Source organism: Cinclus cinclus, chromosome 31, assembly GCF_963662255.1.
Source record: "Cinclus cinclus chromosome 31, bCinCin1.1, whole genome shotgun sequence".
Classification (NCBI taxonomy): Eukaryota; Metazoa; Chordata; class Aves; order Passeriformes; family Cinclidae; genus Cinclus; species Cinclus cinclus.
Window position 1 is genome coordinate 2,721,945 of NC_085076.1, and position 15,130 is coordinate 2,737,074.

General features: G+C 64.5%; 3 protein-coding genes and 1 non-coding gene across 6 annotated transcripts; 3 read left to right on the forward strand and 1 right to left on the reverse strand.

The window, feature by feature from the left end:
* Positions 1–4: 4 nt before the first annotated feature.
* SNAPIN (SNAP associated protein) lies at positions 5–1,012 on the forward strand. Its single transcript, XM_062511471.1, has 4 exons — positions 5–132; positions 425–471; positions 552–670; positions 751–1,012. The coding sequence occupies exons 1-4, from the start codon at positions 26–28 to the stop codon at positions 838–840; spliced, it is 363 nt and encodes a 120-aa protein (XP_062367455.1). The 5' UTR covers positions 5–25; the 3' UTR covers positions 841–1,012.
* A 234-nt stretch (positions 1,013–1,246) lies between these two features.
* ILF2 (interleukin enhancer binding factor 2) lies at positions 1,247–4,859 on the reverse strand. 3 transcript variants are annotated; one of them, XM_062511465.1, is made up of 14 exons: positions 4,843–4,859; positions 4,314–4,355; positions 4,165–4,207; positions 3,466–3,570; positions 3,186–3,263; positions 2,909–3,011; positions 2,754–2,819; positions 2,561–2,677; positions 2,396–2,474; positions 2,225–2,312; positions 2,042–2,103; positions 1,781–1,895; positions 1,622–1,712; positions 1,247–1,541 (listed from the first exon to the last, which is right to left on the reverse strand). In XM_062511465.1, the coding sequence occupies exons 1-14, from the start codon at positions 4,845–4,847 to the stop codon at positions 1,381–1,383; spliced, it is 1,155 nt and encodes a 384-aa protein (XP_062367449.1). In that variant the 5' UTR covers positions 4,848–4,859; the 3' UTR covers positions 1,247–1,380. The 3 variants fall into 3 exon arrangements, with proteins under 3 accessions (XP_062367449.1, XP_062367447.1, XP_062367446.1); XM_062511463.1 differs by lacking the exon at positions 4,843–4,859 and having other exon boundaries at positions 3,466–3,661; positions 4,314–4,351; XM_062511462.1 differs by lacking the exon at positions 4,843–4,859 and having other exon boundaries at positions 2,225–2,474; positions 2,561–2,819; positions 3,466–3,661; positions 4,314–4,351.
* Positions 3,652–14,224, forward strand: NPR1 (natriuretic peptide receptor 1). The gene is made up of 22 exons (XM_062511461.1): positions 3,652–4,267; positions 6,043–6,714; positions 8,224–8,423; positions 8,557–8,670; positions 8,779–8,914; positions 9,123–9,214; positions 9,302–9,434; positions 9,516–9,600; positions 9,689–9,809; positions 9,975–10,049; positions 10,139–10,216; positions 10,299–10,403; positions 10,483–10,554; positions 10,777–10,936; positions 11,022–11,177; positions 11,566–11,734; positions 11,939–12,085; positions 12,158–12,350; positions 12,710–12,884; positions 13,599–13,697; positions 13,783–13,874; positions 14,162–14,224. Exons 1-22 carry the CDS (start codon positions 4,096–4,098, stop codon positions 14,222–14,224), a joined length of 3,309 nt encoding a protein of 1,102 aa, XP_062367445.1. The 5' UTR covers positions 3,652–4,095.
* On the forward strand, positions 5,103–5,174 carry TRNAM-CAU (transfer RNA methionine (anticodon CAU)). Its single transcript has one exon. It is a non-coding gene; the product is annotated as a tRNA-Met (tRNA).
* Positions 14,225–15,130: the final 906 nt, after the last annotated feature.

The following is a 15,130-nucleotide window of genomic DNA, read 5'->3' on the forward strand; positions in this document are numbered from 1 at the left end:
GACCCCGCGCCGCCCGTGGGCCAAGATGGCGGCGGGGAGCAGCCCCGGGGCACGGGAGCTCTTTGCTGAGGGGCTCCTGCAATTCCTGCGGCCCGCGGTGCGACAGCTCGACCGCCACGTCCACAGCGTCAGGTGCGGGCAGGGACAGCGGCCGTGAGAGCGGGCGGCAGCGCGGCAGGACGGGCCGCGAGCGAGGCGGGGCGGGGCGCGGCCTGAAAGGCTGAGGGGCAGGTAGAGCCGGGAAGGGCAGTTTTGTGGGGCTGGAGGAGTTTGAGGGTACGTGGGGGCGAGTTTTGGGGATGAAAGGCTTTGGGGGTGCGTGAGGTGGGCAGTGTTGGGTATGCAGATCCCATATTGGGGTGAGGGGATAGGGATGGATTTGGGGTGTGGATCCAAGGTTTTGCGTGTCTCCCCCCTTCCACAGGGAGAGCCAGGTGGAGCTGCGGGAGCACATCGACAGCCTGGCCACAGGTGAGCCAAAGCTGGGGGGGTCACCCCTGTGCCCCTCGGTGTGGGGGTGCAAGGGGGGCTCACCCAAATCCCTCCCCCAGAGCTTTGCCGCATCAATGAGGACCAGAAAGTGGCTCTGGACCTCGACCCCTACGTGAAGAAGCTGCTGAACGCCCGGCGCCGTGTGGTGCTGGTCAACAACATCCTGCAGAACGCCCAGGTGAGGGGGGATGAGGGGGTTTTGGGGGGGAGGTCCCAGAGCCCCCCCAGGTGCTCACAGGTGACTTTTGCCACGTCCAGGAGCGGCTGCGGAGGCTGAACCACAGCGTGGCCAAGGAGACGGTGCGGAGGAGGGCGATGCTGGAGGCCGGGGGCTACCAGGGCAAGTGACCAAGTGGCCAGCCATGGTGGCAGGCCATCAGCCAAAGGAGCAGGAATCCTGTTAATCCCAGCTCGTGAATTGAGGGGGGGATGTCCCCCACCACCTGCAGCTGAGGGAACCGGGATGCTCCGATCCGTGGTCCCGGATTTGTGGGTGCTGGAATAAAAGTGACTGAGAGTCCGTGATGCTCCCACATCCCTGAGGGGCATCGGGGACAAACAGAGCCAGGCAGGTGCTGCCAGAGGGCTCTGGGCACTTCCAGGTTGGATTTGGATACCCCCAGGTGGAATTTTGGAGGCTCAGGTGGGATTTGGGCAGCCTCAGGTGGCTCCTTCACATCTTGGATCATTTCCACCTGCCTCGTTCCCACCTATCCCATATGGACCTGAACAAGCAGGACACGCTGGAAAGGGGGTGACACTTTAATGTGCAGAACAGGAACAGGGCACAAGGACACGGTGGGCGAGCGAGGAGGGGCCCAGACCCTCTGCTGTCCCACAGCCAGGGTCCCCTCACCTGCTCTGGGCAGCGCAGGTGGCCCTGGGCCCTCACTCCTGTGTCTCCATGCTCTCCTCCTCCTCTCCCGCCGCCGGCTCTTCCTGGTTTTCCTCTTCCTCTTCCCCTTCCTTCTTCTCCGGAGGTTTCTCGTACGCCTTCTCCGACGGCGTCACAATCACCCCGTCCCACGTGGACATCTCGGACGCCAGGTCTGCCCCAAGAGGTGACCCTGGGGACCCTCGGGGGGATCCCAGCCCCGTGCCCACCCGGACACCCCCCGGCCCCACTCACAGCTGGCGTCACCCTCCTGTCCCAGGATTTTCCGGTATCCCCCGTGGGAGAGGATGCGCACGAGGGTCTGGGCGGTGTAGCACACCATGTCCTGGGGACAGGGACGGGTCAGTGTGGGGACAGGGACCTTCCCCTGCCCTTCGGGGGACCCCTCCTCACCTGCTGCTCCAGCGTCATCACCGTGTGCACGCGGAAGTTTCCGCTCTCGCACGGATCCGTGATCCCAACGGAGCCCGGCAGGAAGAGCCCGGCCGCCAGGATCTGGAGGCAGCGCCTGCACACGGGACATCATGGGTTAAAACTGGATCCTCCCAGCAAAAACACGGCCAGGAAATCCAAGCTGGAAGAGTTGCATTTATCTCCCAGTCAGCCCTGAGACATTCCAGTGGGAACTGCCGTGAGGGAAGCGATGCCACGCACCTGTAGGCGATGTTGAGGGCCAGGGGCTGCCGGGTGGGATTGTTCATCACGGCGTAGTGCCCCTGCAAGGTGAAAGCAACAGGAATTAGGGCAGGAAGAACAGAACAATCCCAGCCTAGGGTAAGAACCCAACTCCAGCTGGGATCAGGACTGGGACTGCCACATCAGTGACCACCCCCCCACCAGCAGGTCCAGGATCCAGGGTGTGAGCGGCTCAAAGCCGGGAAAGCGAATCCTCAGGTCCTTGAGCAGCCGGATCAGAACCTTCACCCTGTGGGGCAGAGGCAGGAGGAGGAGGCTCAGCCCCACGCCAGGAACAAGGATTTGGATCCAGCCCTGGCCCCGTGGACTCACGTGGACTGCGAGGCATTCTCCTCGAACCACCGCGCGTGCCGGATGGCGGCCAGGGCGCTCTGCAGCACCTTGATGTCCACTGCAAGAAGCAGAAACCCTCGGTTTTCCCAGGGAGAATTCCCCAGGGAGCCTGCGGGCGGGAGGCGCGGCCGGGCGCTCGCTCACGGTGCAGCTCCGGGTCCAGCTTGCGCAGGTTGGGCGGCACCGTGGTGATCAGGATCTTCACCGTGGCGTCGGCCGAGCTGATCTCGAAGCCGGTCTCGTTGGTCAGCATGGTCAGCACTGAGGGGAAAAACCGGGAATTCCGTGTGGAGGGGCTGGGAATCCCCAAGGGAACGGCTCTGGAGTGCGGCCTCACCTTCGCCGGGGTCCTGCGCCCGCAGGCTCTCCACCACCTTGTTCCCCAAGGCTGCCACGGCTTCCACTGGGAAAAAGGAGGAGGAAAAGGAGGAGAAGGGTTGGAGCGGGGCCTGGCACCGAGCGCTGCTGCAGTCCCGCCCGGGTGGCACTCACAGGTGGGCAGGATCTTCAGGATCACCACCAGATCCGCCACGTTGTGCCCCGTCGTCATCGTGCCCTTCTTGTAGGAGCCCACCTGGCGAACCTCCTCGATTTGCTGGTGGGAGAACAACCCAAAAAATCCCAGGAATTCAACCCATGTGTCGGGGGGGGGGGGAGGGGGGGGGTGTCAGCATTGATCCTGGGCCAGGAGCCTTTTCCCATTTTCCCACCACTCTGGGCCTCGTGCAGTATCACCCCACGAAGCTCCTTTCCCAATCTCTGCACTCACCACTTCAAACGTTCCCGGTGCCACAATTAAATTGTCGATGACGTTGTTGATCTTGGTCACCAGGGACAGGATGGAAGCCTGGGAAGGAAGGAACGGGACAGGGATGATCCAGGAACACCTGGAACAATCCCATTTGCAGAGCACAGGAGCCGTATTATTCTCCACAAAACATTTCCAAGGCGCTTATTCCAGAGAACTAATTAATTTTTATAAATCCTGAAGAATTTTGGATTCCCCAAGCCCTATCCCAAGGAGCTGGGGGGAATTTTTGGCACGGCACCTGCTCGGCAGCGGTGGGAGCCAGATCCTGGTTTCTTTTGAGCAGTGCCTCGCTGAAGGCTGTCTCATCTGCCGCGGGCTTGACGCGGGGAAACGCCATCTCACACTGGAACAGGACAGAATTCCCAGGATTCATCCCCTGGCTCCTGCCAGCCCACAGGAGCTGCACAAGCATCCAGGAACTCCCACCTGTGTGGCTTCAGGACAGATCCAGAGAGTTTTATTAACTCTATTAAAGAACTGATTAAATTAACTCATTAACCCGTGTTGTCTTAACTCATTAATCTCTTTGGAATCACCTGTCCAGAGGGCAGAAACTCAGGGAATTTGGGAGGAGGGAATGATTACCTCCTGGGAAAGGTGGGAAACAGGCACGGGCATCATCCTGAGGAGGGGTGACAAACCTCAGTGAAGGGATTTACCAATTATAATCCCAAAAACCCCAATCCTGGAGTGATTTGTGTCATTATTCTTCGACTGGATCCCATTACCCAATTCCCAACAGGAGAAAAATCCTCTAGTGTGGGTTTTTTTTTTTTTTTTTTTTTTTTTTTTAACTGAACCAACAGCGTTTCTAGGGAATTGATTCCGTTCAGCCACACCACGCAAACCCAATCCCCGCAAATCAGGGATGGAGGGGGGGGTCGTTATCCCTGGAAACTTCCCGGGAATCATCCCGGGGGAGGTGGGGGCTACTCACCACATAGAAGTCGAAGGGGATGTGAGGCACAAAGGGTCGGAACCTAAAGGGGAGAGAACACCCGGGTTCACTCCCTGGGCCCCCAGACCTCCCCTCCCGCTCCTGTCGCGACACGGTCCTGTCGCGACACGCAGGGACTCGGGACTCGCCTGGAACCGAAGCGGCCGCCGCGGCCGCGGCCTCGATCGCCCCTGCGGAGAGAGAACGGGAGCGGCGGTGACCGGGGGCGGCTCCGAGCCCCGGGCCCGTCTACCCCGGTGCTCGACGGGTTCGGTTCTGGTCCCGCTGTCCCCCCAGTTCCCCTCGGTCCCGATACCCCCGGCTTGTTCTCCCCAGCCCCGGTCTCTCCCCGGTGCCGGTTCCCCCACGGTTCCCTCCGATCCCGGTTCTCCCTCCCTCCGGTTCCTCCTTTCCTCCCCCAGTCCCGGTATCCCCCCGGTCCCGGTATTCCCTCAGTCCCGATATCCCCTCAATCCCGATAACCCCACCAGTCCCGGTATCCCCTCAGTCCCGGTATTCCCCCGGTCCCGGTATCCCCTCAGTCCCGGTATCCCCTCAATCCCGATAACCCCACCAGTCCCGGTATTCCCCCGGTCCCGGTATCCCCTCAGTCCCGGTATCCCCTCAATCCCGATAACCCCACCAGTCCCGGTATCCCCTCAGTCCCGCTGTCCTCACCTCATGTCGCCGCCGCTCCCGACAATGAACCGCCGCTCGCAGACCCCGCAGCAACCCGCCCGTCCATTGGCCGCCGCTCTCCCCCAGCCCGCCCCACGCTGGCGCTTCTCGCTCATTCATTGGTGCAGCGGCGAATCAATCCGCGCGGGAGCGGCCAATGGCGATGCGCGCCGGGCGGCCGCTGGAGGGGGTGCGGAGTCCATGAATGGAGCGCGCGGTGCTGCGCTCATAACGCGCCCGGCACAAACCCTGTGTACAGTAGCAGAGTGGCGCAGCGGGAGCGTGCTGGGCCCATAACCCAGAGGTCGATGGATCGAAACCATCCTCTGCTAGCAATGTTTTTTTTTTCTTTCCCACGTGAGGCTCGTTTCGTTCATTAACGTTTTTTGTTTCCTACTTTGACTTCTTAATGCTCCGGAATGCTTTTCCAGGCTTGTCTCGTGTGGGGTTATCGGTGTCGCGGGTGTCACCCTACCCGCAGCCCTCGGGAGTTGCGGGCGCGCCGCGGCCGGATCGTTGCGCTCCTCCCCGCACCCAAGTGCGTCCCCCTGCGCGTGTCCCCATCCACGCGTGTCCCCAAGCTCCGCCCGTGTCCCCCGAACGCTGCCAGTGTTCCCAGCAGCCGGGCAATCCCCGAGGGCCATCACCGGCGTCACCGCCCTGGGACCGCCGTGACTCCTCCGCGGGGCAGAACCTCCCACGGACGTGGGGGGACAGAGGTGTCCGAGTCCCGCCACCTCCCGGGATCCCCCAGGGCTCCGCGAAGGCTCCGGGGCTGCGTGGGGACAGCGCGAGGTCCGTGTTTCGGGATGTCCCCCGCACCCCAATGAGTTTCTCGTGTCTCAGCGCCCCACGCGTGACCGGCTCAGCAGCGGCACCTGCGTGGTGACGCCCGTCGGGAGCCGAAACACGGAGGGGACACATCCCGGGACATCACCCCCAGCCCCCACTCCTCACCCCCAAACCCCGTCCCACCGCCCCACGGGTGGGAATATCCCCACCCACCAGCGGGCGGCCCCATCCGCCGCCCATCCCGGCTGGAATGCCGCGGGGGGGAGCGGGCAGGAAGGAGTTAAGCTCGGTGTGGACGATAACGGCCCTTTGTGTCACCAGTGGGGGGGGCGAGCGAGGGCTCAGCCCCGCCGCGGGGGGGGGTGGAAGCCACTCTCCGTCCGTGGGCGATGCTGGCCGTGCTGGCCGCGCTCCTGGCCCCGCTGCTGGCCCCGCTCCCGGGCGCGGTGACGGCCCCGGCCCCGCTGACCCTCGCCGCGGTGCTGCCTCAGCACAACCTCACCTACCCGTGGGCTTGGCCGCGCGTGGGACCCGCCGTGCGCTTGGCCGCGGCCGCCGTGAATTCCCGTCGGGATTTGCTGCCCGGCTTCACCCTCGGGTGGGTGTTCGGCAACAGCGAGGATCGCCACGGGGTCTGCTCGGAAATGGCCGCGCCGCTGGTGGCCGTGGACCTGCGGCTCGCCCATCACCCCGCGGCGTTTCTGGGGCCGGGGTGCGTGTACTCGGCGGCGCCGGTGGCCCGCTTCACTAGCCACTGGCAGCTGCCGCTGGTCACGGCGGGGGCCGAAGCCCACGGCTTCGACGACAAGAGCGAGGAGTTCGGCTTGACCACACGCGCCGGCCCCAGCCACCGCAAACTGGGCGAACTGGGCGTGCAGCTGCACCGGCGCTTCAACTGGACGCGGCGGGCGCTGCTGGTGTACTGGGACGAGCGGGTGGACGACCGGCCCTATTACTTCGCCGCCGAGGGTTTGTACGTCCAGCTGCCCACCCTGCGCAACCTCACGGTCATGGACGTCGTGTTCCGCGACGGCGGCAACTTCTCCTTCATCATCCAGGAGATCAAGGCCAAGGGGCGCAGTGAGTGAGGGGGACGCGGGAGGGGGACGAGTCCCCACGCCGGTGCCCCGCGGGTGCGTGCCAGGCTTTGGGTGGGTGCCCGTGGGTGTTCATGGCCATACATGGCCGCGCACGACTTTACAGGAGTGTTCACGGCTGGACGCGGGAGCTCCTGGGTGTGCCCAGCTGTGCCCAGCTGTGCCCACACGGGCTTTTCACGGGCATCCGTGGATGTCCACGGGAGTCCGCGGCCAAGACGGGGCAGTGCACGGCTTCACGCGGGGGTTTGGCGGAGGGTTCACAGCCGTACACGCCGCTCGCGGCTGTTCGCAGGTGTCACGGCTGCTCACATCTGCACACAGCTGTGCACGGCTGCTCACAGCTGCACATGGCTGTACACGGTTTGTCATGGTTGTTCATGGTTTTTCACAGTTGTTCACGGCTGTTCATGGCTGTTCACGGCTGTTCATGGCTGTTCATGGTTGTTCATGGCTATTCACAGTTGTTCGTGGCTGTTCATGGCTGTTCACGGCTGTTCACGGCTGTTCATGGCTGTTCATGGTTGTTCATGGTTTTTCACAGTTGTTCATGGCTGTTCATGGCTGTCCACTGGCTGTCACAGCTGTTCATGGTTTTTCATGGTTGTACATGGCTGTTCATGATTGTTCACAGTTTTTCATGGCTGTACACAGTTGTTCACAGTTGTACACAGTTGTTCATGGTTGTACATGGCTGTTCACAGTTTTTCATGGCTGTACACAGTTGTTCACAGTTGTACACCGCTGTTCATGGCTGCCCATGGTTGTTCACGGTTGCTTATGGCTGTTCACAGTTGTTCACAGTTTTTCACGGCTGCCCACGCCTGTCTCAGCCGTACACATGTGTCCCGCACACCCCCACGCTGCCCCTGCCCCACCCTGACCCTCGGGACCCCTCCCCACTCCGTGTCCCCCCGGGGCTCTCCGGGCATTGTCACCTGTCCCAGGCTGGCTCTGTCCCGTCCCATGGAATTGCTCCGGAGCCCCGGGTGGCATCGGGAGCCCCGGGGTGGATTTTGGGGCGGCGGGGGTGGCACGGCTGAAGGGGCCGGGCCGGGGGCCAGGCGGCACCCCCGGGGTCACGGTGTCGCCGGGAATCCATCAGGGCCTCGGGGAGGAGGAAACGGAGTCGGGAAAACAGGAAACCTCGGCCTGGCGCCGAGGGCAGCGCCGGGCAGGGCACGGGGGGGGGCCGGCAGCGGGGTCAGGACCCCCGCCCCGGGGGCACCGCAACCCAATGCCGTGTCACGCAACAGCCGGGGGCCCCCGAAATGAGGGGTTGGGGTCTCAAGGGGTCTCCCGTGGGTGTTTGGGGTCTCAGAGTGGTGTCACACAATAACCAGGGGCCCCTGAAATGCGGGGCTGGGGTCTCCAGGGTGTGTTTGGGGTCTCAGGCCGGTGTCACACAATAACCAGGGACCCGCGGGATACTGGGCTGGGGTCTCCGTGCTGTCGGGGGAGTCCCGCTCTCCAAGGGCCGTGTCCCCCCCAGTCGTGTACGTGTGCTGTGCCCCGGACACGCTGCGGGAGCTGATGCTGCAGGCGGAGCTCGAGGGGCTCACGGGCGGTGACTTCGCCTTCTTCTACATCGACACGTTCGGGGCCAGCCTGCAGGGCCAGCGCTTCCCCGAGCCACGGCGGCCCTGGCACCGCGGGGACCCGCACGATGCCCGCGCCCGTCGCGCCTTCCAGGTGAGCGGGGTGGGCACGGGGACACGGCCAGGTGGGCACGGGGATACCCCCAGGTGGGCACAGGACCCCAAGTGGCACGGAGACACCCCCAGGTGGGTGTGTCCAGCCCCTCCAGCCCCTGTCCCCGTCACAGGCTGTCACCATCATCACCTACAAGGAGCCCGAGAACCCCGAGTACCGGCCCTTCCTGCAGCGGCTCAAGGAGGAGGCGCGGGACCACTTCAACTTCTCCATGAAGGACGGACTGGTGGGACACGGAACCACGGGGGGCACCGGGCTGGGGGGACAGCGGGATGGAGCTGGGGACAGGGACCCACAGCCGTGTGCTGTCCCCGAGCTGTCCCCGTGTCCCCAGATGAATTTCATCGCTGCCGCCTTCCACGACGCCGTCCTGCTCTACGCCCAGGCCCTCAACGAGACCCTGGAGCGCGGCGGCTCCGTCAGCGATGCCTCGGCCATCACCCGCCAGATGTGGAACCGCACCTTCTACGGTGAGACCCGGCCTGGCCTGACCCACCCCCATCCCATCCCATCCCATCCCATCCCATCCCATCCCATCCCATCCCATCCCATCCCATCCCATCCCATCCCACTGCTACCTTCCAGTCCCTCCCACCCAGCCCCACTCCCAGGATGATATTTTGGGATTGGAGCCCCCATCTCCAGGCCCCCCCCCAGCCCCTCACCCTCCCTCTGCAGGTGTCACCGGCTTCCTGAAGATCGACGAGCAGGGGGACCGGGAGAGCGACTACTCCCTATGGGACATGGATCCTGAGCAGGGAAACTTCCAGGTGAGCCCCGGCGTGGGGACAGCCGGGCCTGGGGGGATCCGGGGGTTTGCCCCCACCCGTTCCTTATCCCTTCCCCCCATCCCAAAGATCGTGGCCAACTACAACGGCACCACCAAGAAGATCCAGATGGTTCCGGGGCGAGAGATCCACTGGCCGGGGAACGCGATCCCGTCCGATGTCCCTCCCTGCGGCTTCGAGGGCACCGACCCCCAGTGCAAAGGTGAGGGGGGGAAGGGGGGAGCCGGGAGACCCCCGCCCAGCCCCCCGGCCCGGCCCTGACCGCTCCCTCCTCTCCCGGCAGCCTCGCTGTCCACCCTGGAGGTTCTGTCCCTCGTGGTCAGCCTGATCCTCATGGCCATCACCGCCACCTCCTTCTTCATCTACAGGTGCGGGGGCTGCGGGGCGGGCCGGGGAGCCCGGGGTGGGCCGGGGGAGGGACGAGCGGGGGTCTCATGAGCCTCCCCCCCGGTTCAGGAAGCTGCAGCTGGAGAAGGAGCTGGCGGCCGAGCTGTGGAGGGTGCGCTGGGAGGATGTGCAGATGAGCAGCCTGGAGAAACATCTGCGGAGCGCCGGCAGCAAACTCACCCTGTCCCTGGTGGGCACCGGGACCAGGGGGAACCGGGGGGGTCGGGGGGAGCGAGGCTGGGGTCACCCCATGGCCTCTCCTGGGTACCAGAGACCGGGGTCACTCCCCGGCCCAACTCAGGGAGCGGGGCGGGAGGATCGGGGTGCCCGGGCTCACCCCACACCCCTCGCGCAGAGGGGCTCCAACTACGGCTCGCTGATGACCACGGAGGGGCAGTTCCAGGTGTACGCCAAGACCGCCTACTACAAGGTACGGGGGCGGGGGAACGGGTGGGGGACACCTGTGTCACCTCCCGCCGTGTCCCCATCCCCGTGTCCCCCACCCCCGTGTCCCCCCAGGGTAACCTGGTGGCCGTGAAGCACGTGAACCGCAAACGCATCGAGCTGACGCGCAAGGTCCTGTTCGAGCTCAAACACGTATGTGGTGACCCCTGGGGGTGTCCCCAGGCCGGGAAGGGGACACGGAGGGACCCCGGCCCACCCCCGCTGCCCCCGGCAGATGCGGGACGTGCAAAACGAGCACCTGACCCGGTTCATCGGCGCCTGCACCGACCCGCCCAACATCTGCATCCTGACCGAGTACTGCCCGCGGGGGAGCCTCCAGGTACGGCCGGGACCTTCCCGGGGCTGCGGGAGGATCGGGACCCCCATCCCGGGGCCGCCCCTCACCCCCGCGTCCCCAGGACATCCTGGAGAATGAGAGCATCACGCTGGACTGGATGTTCCGCTACTCCCTCACCCACGACATTGTCAAGGTACTGGTGACATTCCCAAGGGGTTCCCCAGAGTGTGGGGTCCCCCATCCCGCAGGAATCCCTCATCCCACGGAGATCCCCTGTCCTAGAGGAATTCCTGTCCCACGGGGGTCCCCATGCCACAGGGATCCCCTGTCCCGTGGGCATCCTCATCCCACAGATCTCCCCCACCCCACGGATCAACAGGGTCCGGCCATGTCCGAGCCCTCTCTGCCCTTCCAGGGGATGCAATTCCTGCACAACGGGGTCATCGTGTCCCACGGGAACCTCAAGTCCTCCAACTGCGTGGTGGATTCGCGCTTCGTGCTCAAGATCACCGACTACGGCCTGGAGAGTTTCCGCGTGGCCCCGGACGGCGACGACACCCACGCGCTCTTCGCCAGTGAGACCCTCCCCGAGTGTCCCCCGAGTGTCCCCCGAGTGTCCCCCGAGTGTCCCCGGGCCTGACCCCGTCCCCGGTGCCGCAGAGAAGCTGTGGACGGCGCCGGAGCTGCTGCGCATGGAGGAGCCGCCGGCGCGGGGGACGCAGAAAGGCGACGTCTACAGCTTTGGGATCATCCTGCAGGAGATCGCCCTGCGCAGCGGCGTCTTCTACGTGGAGGGCATGGACCTCAGCCCCAAAGGTCAGCGGGGACACGGGGGGACACCTGGGGACGTGCTGGGGGGTGGCTGGACCAGCTGGGGGGATCTGGATGTGTGGGATGGGTGGTTGGAGCTGCTGATGAGTTCTTGGACCCCATAAGGGGTTCTTGGACCTGTTAATGGGTTCTTGGACCCACTGATGGTTTCTTGGACCTTCTTGTGGGTTCCCGGACTCATTAATGGGCTCCTGGACTGGCCAGTGGGTTCCTGGACCCACTGATGGGTTCTTGGACCCACTGATGGGTTCCTGGACTCATTAATGGGTTCCTAAAATGGCCCAATGGGTTTCTGGACCCATTAACGGGTTCCTGGACCCACTGATGAGTCCTGGTGGGCGCTGCCCTCCCTGACGGCTGCCCGACCCCTCAGAGATTATCGAGCGGGTGAAGAGCGGGGAGCGGCCGAGCTTCCGTCCCTCGGCCAACGTGGGCTGTCACCTGGAGGAGCTGGGGCAGCTCATGCAGCACTGTTGGGCCGAGGACGTCCTGGAGCGCCCTGACTTCAACCAGATCAAGGTCCAGCTCCGCAAGTTCAACAGGTGCCACCGTGGATCCCGACCCAGGGCTGGGGGTGACCCCCAAAAGGGTCGCTGGGGGAGGGTTGGTCTCCAGAGAGGGTCCCTGAGCGGGTGGAGACCATGAGGAAGGGTTCCCAAATTAGGGGTGACATCCAGAGGGGATCTTTGGGTGGGAGGTGACCACCAAAGAGTGTCCTTGAGTGGGAGGTGACCCCGATCCCACAGGGAGAGCAGCACCAACATCCTGGACAACCTCCTGACCCGCATGGAGCAATACGCCAACAACCTGGAGGAGCTGGTGGAGGAGCGCACCCAGGCCTACCTGGAGGAGAAGCGCAAGGCCGAGGCTCTGCTCTACCAGATCCTGCCCCAGTGAGCTCCGGGAGGGTCCTGGGGGGCACCCGGGGGGGCTGTACCCACGCTGACCCCCCTGCTGTCCCCCAGCTCGGTGGCGGAGCAGCTCAAGCGGGGGGAGACGGTGCAGGCGGAGGCGTTCGACAGCGTCACCATCTACTTCAGTGACATCGTGGGATTCACGGCGCTGTCGGCACAGAGCACCCCCATGCAGGTGGTGACGCTGCTCAACGACCTCTACACCTGCTTCGACGCCATCATCGACAACTTCGACGTCTACAAGGTGAGGGGGGACACCTGGGCACACCTGGGGACATGCTGGGCACACATGGGGACACTGGGGGCAGGTATGGACACACAGGCTGGACACGCTGGGTACTCTTGGCACGTCCCCACAGGTGTCACAGAATTCCAGAATCAGGAAATCACAGAATCACCAAATCCCGGAATCCCGGAGTTCCGGTTTCCTGGAATGCTAACATCCCAGAATCCCAATATCCCCAAATCCCAGAATTACAGAATCCCAGGATTACAGAATCCAAGCATAACAGAATCCCAGAATCCCCAGAAGCCCGATACCCCAGATATCCATTTCCCAGAGGGAATTCCCATTTTCCCAGCGGGAATTCCCGTTCTCCGCAGGTGGAGACCATCGGTGACGCCTACATGGTGGTGTCGGGGCTGCCGGTGCGCAACGGCAAGCTGCACGCGCGCGAGGTGGCCCGGATGGCGCTGGCCCTGCTGGACGCCGTGCGCTCCTTCCGCATCCGCCACCGGCCCCAGCAGCAGCTGGAGCTGCGCATCGGAATCCACACAGGTCAGGATTTGGGATTGGGATTGGGATTGGGATTGGGATTGGGATTGGGATTGGGAACAGGCATCGGCATCCACACAGGTCGGGATTTGGGATTGGGATTGGGACTGGGACTGGGACTGGGACTGGGACTGGGACTGGGATTGGGATTGGGATTGGGACTGGGATTGGGACTGGGACTGGGACTGGGACTGGGACTGGGATTGGGATTGGGAATGGGAACAGGCATCGGCATCCACACAGGTCGGGATTTGGGATTGGGATTGGGACTGGGACTGGGACTGGGACTGGGACTGGGACTGGGATTGGGAATGGGAATGGGCATCAGCATCCACACGGGTCGGGGATTGGGATTGGGTATGGGAATGGGAATAGGAATGGGATTGGGATTGGGATTGGGAATGGGAACAGGCATTGACATCCACACAGGTCGGGATTTGGGATTGGGATTGGGACTGGGACTGGGACTGGGACTGGGAATGGGACTGGGACTGGGATTGGGATTGGGAATGGGAACAGGAACAGGAATGGGATCAGAGACAGGGACAGAGACGGATGCAGGGACAGGGATCAGTGGGGTGGGGACACGGGAACAGGGACAAGGGGCAGGGACCCAGCCAGAAGGGACGGGGTCTGGGCACCACCCTGGGGGGGGACGGGGTGGCACTGGGGTGGCCCAGCAGTGACAGCCCCTCCCGGGACTCCCCCTCCCCACAGGCCCGGTGTGTGCGGGGGTGGTGGGGCTGAAGATGCCCCGGTACTGCCTGTTCGGGGACACCGTGAACACGGCCTCGCGCATGGAGTCCAACGGCGAGGGTGAGCACCGGGCCGGGCTCGGGGGACACCCCGGGGACCCCGCGGGGTGCTGAGGGTCCCGAGTCACCATGCCACCCACCCCCAGCCCTGAAGATCCACATCTCGGGGGTCACCAAAGCCGTGCTGGAGGAATTTGGGTGCTTCGAGCTGGAGCTGCGTGGGGACGTGGAGATGAAGGTGAATGATGACACCCCGAAAACTGCCCCGACCCCCTAAAATTGCCCTGGTAACCCCCCAGAACTGCCCCAGCCCCCCTAAACTGCCCTAATACCCCCCAGAACTGCACTGACCCTCCCAAACTGCCCCAATATCCCCCTAAAACTGCCCCGAACCCCCCTGAACAGCTCCAGCCTCCCCCCAGACAGCCCGACCCCAAAGAGCCCTAAACCCTCCCCAGTGCTGCCCCAATGGGGAACCCCCCCTCATCCCAAAATTCCGAGGTACCTCCCCCACTCCCCCCGCAGGGCAAGGGCAAGCTCAGGACCTACTGGCTGCTGGGGGAGCGTGGAAGCAGCACCCGGGGGTGAATCCCCCCGCACCCCAAAATCAGCACCCGGAGCCCGCGGGGCACCAGGACCACGGACCCCCCACCTCCCCCCCCCCCCAACTCCGGCCGGGGGCTGGGGACCCCCCCAGATCACTGCGCCCCCCGACCCGGCTCTGGTGGGGACCCCCGGGGGGACACGAGAGCTGTAATTTGGGAGGGAGAGCACGGGAGGGCTCCGGGGGGGGGCCGTGGGGGCTCCCCCCGACACCGGGGGTGTCACGAGAGCTTTAATTTTTGTAATAAAGTAATAAAATAATAAATAAGGTAATAAAGCTGCCGCGGACGCACTCGGGGGTCTCCGTGTTGGGGGGATGGCCTCGGGGGGGCTCCCCGAGGGTCTGCGGAATTTGGGGGTGGGGGGCTTCCCTCCGAGGGGGGGCTGGGGGCGTCCCGGAGATTCCCATCGCGGTGAGGGGTCGGGAAGAGTCGGGGGCTTCGGGATTACCGGAGGTCCCGGAGGGTTCGGGGGTTCCCGGTGGGGGTCCCCGGGGGATTCCCGGGGGATTCCCCCCCACGCGCCGGTGGGCGGAGCCCCCTCCCACACAGTCCCCGCCCCCTCCTCCGCATTGGCCGAGCCTCCCCTCTGTGCCCCACCCCCTCAGCCCCTCCCCATGAGCTGTCACTCAGGACCGTCCCGCCACTCCTATTGGTCAGTAGGGCGGAAGGGGCGGGATTTTCCTCCCGCGCGGCGCTTCCGCTTCCGGCCGAGCGCCTCCGTCGGTCTCCGGTAACTTCCGGCCGCCGCCGCTTTCCACCGGCCCGTACCCAGCGGGTCCGGCCCGGCTCGGGCGCTCCTACAGCGGCACCAAGCCCCGCTCCCCCCTCACCGAGACCCCCGCCCGGACCGGCCCCTCCTCCCCGCACCCGGGGCCGCTTTGCTCCCGTT